This window comes from Rattus rattus, chromosome 3 (assembly GCF_011064425.1).
Source record: "Rattus rattus isolate New Zealand chromosome 3, Rrattus_CSIRO_v1, whole genome shotgun sequence".
NCBI classification, from domain to species: Eukaryota; Metazoa; Chordata; class Mammalia; order Rodentia; family Muridae; genus Rattus; species Rattus rattus.
Window position 1 is genome coordinate 185,322,100 of NC_046156.1, and position 7,293 is coordinate 185,329,392.

The 7,293-nt window shown below is 42.5% G+C and overlaps 1 protein-coding gene across 1 annotated transcript; it reads left to right on the forward strand.

Annotated features, from left to right (window-relative positions):
• Window positions 1-3,885: 3,885 nt before the first annotated feature.
• On the forward strand, window positions 3,886-6,720 carry Setd9 (SET domain containing 9). The gene is given in 8 exon segments (XM_032897039.1): window positions 3,886-4,194; window positions 4,197-4,368; window positions 4,370-4,416; window positions 5,408-5,431; window positions 5,434-5,472; window positions 5,475-5,565; window positions 5,775-5,881; window positions 6,560-6,720. Coding segments are annotated over 8 exon segments (780 nt in total). The 5' UTR covers window positions 3,886-4,055.
• The last annotated feature ends 573 nt before the right edge of the window (window positions 6,721-7,293 follow it).

Here is a 7,293-nt window from a genome sequence, read left to right on the forward strand (position 1 = left end):
AAAGTCAAAAATAGGACTTTAAAAATTCCACAAATTATACTTACCAAAAAATTGCAGTAAGTGTTTACTGGGACACAAAACCTTAGTAGTGGAAGGATGAGAATTAATGGTGGGACGAACAGCCATGCACAGATCTCCAAGGTGCAGTTTCTATTTTTGGGTAAATAAATGTGGTAAATAGATGTGGTTCAATAAGCAGAGTGCGCTCACTGTGTGCAAAATGTCCTCCACTCTGCCCCTGGTGGTACACACCTGTAATCCTAGGCCTCTGGAGCTATCAGCAGGAGGGTGAAAATTCAAATCCATCCTTGACTACACAAGTGTCTGGAGGCAGGTTGTGGATACACGGATGCTCTGGTGGTGCCCGTTTGTAATGTCAGGGAGCAGAGGGTAAGTCAGAAGTTCAAGGTTATTCTCCACTACACTTGAGAGCTATTTCAATGAACAAAGGAGGAAGGAAAAAAGGAAAGAATTGTGGATACCTGTAGTATTTTAAAAACTCAAAATACTATGGAGCTATAGCAAGACGCAAAAGTACCTCAGTGCCCCAAAATAAAACCTGCAAAACCATATCACTCTACCAACATCTAGGGAGGGATGGTGAGGACCAGACAGAGCTGGTGGGTAGTACAGAGTACATTAGGTTTACTTTAGGTTCAAGTAGTACTTCCTATCATATGTTCACTCTAAGAAGAATGTTTCCACAAGTTCCGCATTGAATTAAAAATTAATTTTAGTAATAGAAGTATAAAAGTGCTAGTGACATATATTTTCTATAAGTCAAACGTCTACTGATGCCTACTTATTTTGGGTTCTTTGTAAGCTGGAGAACATAAAGACATCCTGGCCATGCGCCATTAACTGGTAATGTCCAGAAAACACATTCTGCAACTGAATCAACTTGATTCAGCAAGGCAGATAAATCTGATCTACGGCATCGGCGAAAGCAGAGGCCAGGAGCAGAGCCTCTTCTGAGCAGACACTCATCCAGTCTCTTTACTTCTCGGGAATAGAGCAAATCAGCTCCAAGGCCCCAGGCAACTGCGGGAATTCTCATGAAATCTGAACCATTTCAACTTCAGGTTGGGATTGACCTTCACTCTCGAGCAAAGAGCAGGGAAGCTCATCCTCCAGCCGGAAGCAGCAGCAACACAGAAAGGTGTAGTAAACATGTGTTGATTGGAAGACAGCGGGGAACTCCCACAGACTGTCCTTACGGTAACTGACTCTGTCCAAATCTGCCTCGTGGACACCTGACCTACTGATACACGGGGGTGTTGCCTGTGTGCATTGGGTGAGTTATTAAACTTCTTTCAAGTATCATCCATGGGAAAATGGCTTTCCACCTTCCAGGAGGCCAGTGTTTATCCAAAACTGGATAAAATGACCTCTAACACAAGATGACACACCCATATCTCTCATAAATGCATTGGCAAAACATCTTTTAAAATCTTATCAGAAGAATCCAATAATATAATTTAAAGGATAATATAACATGATCAAATTAATCCAACGACAGAAAGGTTAATGGTCACTTGGGGGTTGGGAATAAAAGAGCAAACGAGAATGGTTAAAGAAAGTTCTAGCAGGATTTTGATGGATTTATTTGCAATCTTAATTAATATATGTTCAAAAGACCTATCAATTTGTTCCCTTTAAGTGTGTGTAGCTTATCATACACCGCTATGTTATATGATATACTATACCTTAAAAGGCTCCTTAAGGAAACATTTTGTCCGGTAATCTTGCCTTTGGATGTTTAGGAGAATGAAGTGCAAACAGGGCATTTTGTTCTTACGTCTATATATTCACAAATCGCTCAGACACTCGGTGGTTATGAACACTAATCTTACAGTTATCTTGGGATTCCGTCCCCAGCATCCACATGGTAGTTCACAACCATTTATAACTCCAGTTCCAGGGGACACCGTGGACCCCAGATACCCATGAGGTGCACATACATACATGCAGGTAAATCATTAACACACATAAACTCTGTGTGTGTGCGTGCGTGCGTGCCTCTTTGAATGGGTTCGCTCGCTCTTAGAAGCTCCTGAGGTCCAGGCTAGGGCTGTTACTTGATCCGGAAGAGTTCAGCTGAATGGAGGCAATGGGAGTAAGGCAATGGGGGCTAAGCAGAGACTGAGGACGGACCTTAGACAGCAGCAGGCACAACCCTGGGAGAGAAACCAGGCGGCCCACTCCCAGGGCGCATTCCTAGAGGCCCGGGTGCTGTGAAACCCAGTGACTTCGTGTACAACCAAGATCACTGTGCAGACGGAGCGAAAACGTTCTGAGAGAGCGAGCATCGCGCTGCTCCAGTTCTGCACGTCCAGGCGGCCAGAACCTCCCGGAATAGGACACCCAGGGTGGAGGCCCGGAGGACCGGACAGTGCAACCCAGCTCCTCCTTTAACTGAGCGGGCGGAAGATTCGACTCGCCTCTTCCTTGCCTTCCTCGTCTCTGCGCCACAGAGCCGCCTGCGGGGTGTGGGTCAGCGATGGCGCCGCTTCATTCCCGGGATTGGGATGAACCTAACCTACAACACTAGGTGACAGGGCGAATGGCAGGATCTCAGGACTTCTCTCAGTCCTCGCTGTAGCCAGAGCTGCCAGGCCCAGTCCACAGGCGGGGGCTGGCGGGCTGTGGAGGCGGAGCCTGAAGTAGGTGAAGCCTGGGGATGCCCAAGGCTGAGGCGAGCAAACTTAGGCCGGCAGAGCCTGAGGCGGGTGGATCCTTGGGCATCAAAAGTTATGAGGCTGGCGGCCCTAGGAGGAGGAGCCTAAGGTGGGTGGAGCCTGTGGCTGCCAGAAAAATCAGGTGGGTGGAGCTTGGGAGCAGCCACAGTTCAGCGGTAGGCGGGACTAGGAGGAGGGGCCTGAGGTGGGCGGAGCCCTGAGCATCCAAAGTTCTGAGGCGGGAGCGCCTAGGAGGAGGAGCCTAAGGTGGGTGGAACCTGAGGCGCCAAGGTTCTGAGACGAGTAGGCTTAGGAGGAGGGGCCTGAGGTGGGCGGAGCCCGGGCATCCAAAGTTTTGAGATGGGAGAGCCAAGGAGGAGGAACCTGAAGTGGGTGGAGCCCAAAGTAGGCGGAGCCCTGAGGCTGAGGGTCGCGGAGGAGGCGGGGGCTACTGAGTAACGCAGACGCCCACCCTACAGGGGCGGGACCTGTGTCCCTTTTCCCAGTGTGCGCCGCGCTGCAGTCTCACGCGCGCTATTTTTTCTTTCCTAAGTCCGCCCTTACAAGTTTGTTGCAGCCTGCAGCCTGCAGCCCAGCAAATAGAAACTTACAAAGTGGGGGTGTGGCCTTTCCTCAGCCGGATCTTGGTTAGGTGCTTGAACTTCCTCAGAAAAGCCAAGGTTTATCCTCACTAGTGCGAAGAAATGAGCAGAAAATAATTGCTCGGGGTGGGTCGTCCTGGGCCTGTCACGGCTGGAGATTCGGAGCGTGCTGCGGTCAGTCTACACAGTTAGAAGACTCAGCTGAAAGCCGTTTTCGCAAAAGCTGACACACAAGTGCTCTCCCGAAGCTTCACTACGGAGACGTGAATTCGGATGCATCGTTACCGTAGAATTGCCAAGAGAAAGTTTCTTCCTTTTTGTTCAGAACAGCAGTTCGTTTAAAAAAAAAATAGTTCTGGAACTAAAGAAATTACCACTCCCGGGAGAGACTATGATAAGGGATGTGAAACTTAAGATCGCCTTCGAAAAGAACGCGCCTATGAGAAAAGGTGTTTAGGAAGATTCTTATTTGAAAACACTCACGTAGCAATTGAATTGTTCGAGGAGAAGCTGAGTTTCACGCCTGCTTCTGACCTTTCCGTTTACAGCTTTAGTATCTTGGGCAAGTTCCATAACGTTTCCATGCCTTAGTTTCTTTGCAAAAATCGCATGTTGAATACTAGCTACTTGGATGGTCATTGTTGGGGGTTAGAGATCGCTGAACTTTCACAAAGAATTGCTTTTTCCAAGGTCTTAATTTTAGTGTATTTTAATTCATTAAGGGCAATAACCCAGAAATCATCCAGAACACTAATTTTTGTCGATTGATGCGTAAATGGAAACTTTTCAGATTCTTCAACACATTACAGAGGACTCCATAGATAAAATTATTGCTGGTGAAGTTGTTCTAGGAACGTTGCCAAAGGTTTCCCAGGCTCTATTTTTAAATGACCATAGTAAACAATCAAATCTCTTACTGTGCTTCCAGAACCTGTTGAGTCAAAATATCAACACCTTCGGGGAATTCAGCATCAAAAGGTGAAACTGCTTGAAAATGGTTATCAACGATAAAATGGCTTTAAGCCAAAAGACATTCTTTGTAAGACCTTGGGTTTCAGTGTTGCTTGAGCAAATCACTGAGATGTGTCTTATCACTGAAGGACTTGGTACCAAAGGAGCAAAATCTATGTGTCCTAGTAACTGCTCAGTTAGTACTGCCAAAAACTGCTTGTTTAGCCCTGTAATCAGAGTAAAGTTTTGAATCTGAAACCCAAGTTTCCACAGACTTTTAAAAATTGTAATTTCATAAGTAATCTTATAAATTACATTGTGTGTTGTATGTGTGTGAAAAGTATGCTATAATGTTTGATGGAATAATTGCATTTTATAGGGCCATCTTTTTGGTCATGAGAATCTCCTAATAAATATTCATTTTCTCCTTTTCTTCATTGCCAGTAAAAGAAAAAAACAAAACAAAACAGGGAAGGTCAGAGTTATCTGTTCTCATATAAGTCTTCTTTCTACACTAGTCATTAACAAAATACACTTTTAAAATACTCTCCACAGAATATCAGATTAGACTAAATAAGTATGTGTGCATATATGTGCATATAACACTTGGTAAAACTGAGCCTAAAATATGTTGTTCATATTATCATTAAGATTAGATTCTACCTGCTATATGGACTGTTGGTTCTGCGCTTCATCTTCTGTTAGGAACAAACTCTATAAAGAGAAAAGTCCTTCAAACACATGACACCCTAGACTGGAAATTAACTGTTTAAAAAATGAAAGAATTTGGGGCTGGAAAGATGGCTCAGTGGTTAAGAGCACTGGCTGCTTTTCCAAAAGTCCTGAGTTCAAATCCCAGCAACCATGTCCCAGCTCACAACCATCTGTAATGAGATCTGACCCTCTCTTCTGGTGTGCATGAAGACAGCTACAGTGTACTCATATACATAAGTGTTTTTAAATAAATTTAAAACAAAAGAAAGAACATGTATTATAAAAGAACATATTATAATAAATTTATTATTTTATATATGTGCAATTAATATACACTAATGAGTTATTCTTAAAGATAGAGGGTTTAGAATAGACTTCTATCTTAGGTTTATAGTTAGGATATGTCCTTATCAGAATAGTTTTACATGTTGCTACCTAAGCCTTTGCCTTGTTGTATAATAGTTACAGTATATCACAAGCATGACCCAAATTCTTTCACTCCATTGGAAACTCTTTTAGTTTTAGATGCTAGATGGGATGCTCAGTGATGGCAATGACAGAGGAATATCAAAAATTCTATTCCAGCAATTAATGCCCATATTCACACTCAGTTATATGATGTAGAACTATAATAGTCATAGTGACTGCGGCTTAACCATTGATGCTTTAAGTAAAATCCATTTCGATGGTTGCTATGTGACAATGTAGTTGCCTGATTGGTGAACAAAACCTTTTGAAAAGAAATTGCACTTGTAGTGTATGTTTTGTGGTTTTGGATTCTTTCACATACAAGAGGATACTCTCTTAGCTAATGCTTTCGATTTTTGCAATGGGATTTTGCAACTGGCCCTTTAAGAATGAATGACAGTATATAGTTAATATCAGAAACTCACAATCCACTCCTTATAGGATGGTATGTCCACAATTGTTCAGACAGTAAGTTGGCCTGCCCCGGCTTTTGACAGGAGGCACAACAATGGCTAATTGTCTTCCTCACATGACGGAGCACAAAGCCACAGAGCTTAAGTGGCTGCAACTTGTTGAGAAAAGGTATCTTTCGATAATTATAGACATTTTAAATGATTTGTTTTATCAGTGTTGGAACATAGTTTTACAGATTAACCACTAGACTAATATCCCCTTTCTTTCTGCTGCTAAGTTTGTAAGCCATCCATTTATTGGCTTGACTTTCCCTCTGGCTAGTTAGAACTAGAAGGCCTGCCTCCTTTATTAAACCGAACGACTGGAACCCTTAGCTCCTGATATTTTAAAAGAAAACAATGAAGCCAAGCATGGTGGGTAAGGCTATTATTCCACCACTGGAAGGCTGAAGCAGGAGGGTTAGAGTTTAAGGTCAATGTGGGCTACGTCCCAAAGGCCCGGAAAAAAAAAAAAAAAAAAGAAGACCCTGCCTTGCATGAGTAGAGATGAAGTACACGTTGACTGTATAGGTTTGTGTGTAATCTAAAGGCTTTAAAGTTTTATTTTACTAATTAGTAATATTTTCGTCGTGTTCCAACAGTTTAGCGAAACCATACAGTAAATACCATCCATTGGTGTTTTTTATTCAAGCCCTATGTCATGGCTTCTTCTCTAAAATGTTCCTGTTCCTAGCCAGAACCACTAATGTCTACTATCAGGAATTTGATGTGCCCATAGTTTCCCCTAGAGAACTGAAGCAAATTTCCCAAACACAGCCTGCAGCAGCAATGAAGGTCTGCCTTTTTAAATCAGCATGCCCAGTCTTTGTTAGACTACACTTGAACAAGAGTTAAGAAAAAATCTTTATGGAATTTGGAGCACCTTTTTCTTTTTAGTAAAAACTTGGACAGAAGGTAGTTCCGTGACAGAGTGCTTGTGTGGTATTCTAGAGGCTCCAAGTTTGATCTCCAGACTTGTTTAAAAGATTTTCTAAGTAGCTATTGTGTTCACTCTAAATGTTCAGGGTTTTTGTTTGTTTGCTGGTAACTTCTTTGAGTTCCTACAAAGCAAATGTTTTTAGACTTAACTGGAGTATGAATTTTTTTTTGTTGTTGTTGTTGTTATATATATGCCCCAATTTCCAGGTAAATGCTATTTGCTTCATTTTAATGTCAAATTTATATATAATCCAATTCCATTTTTAACTGGTTCCCATACACTTATTAAAACTACTTGAATTTATTGTTTCATGTTTTCTCTTTATTGTATAAGTTGTTTGTGAACCTTAACCAAGCATTAGCAATTAAGATTTTATTTTGTGTATGTGTACACTTATGCAAGGTCCTAGTGGAGACCAGAAGAGGGTCTGGTGATTTGGAACAGGTGTGTCACCCAGTGTGTCTGACACGGGTGTTAGAAACTGAGTT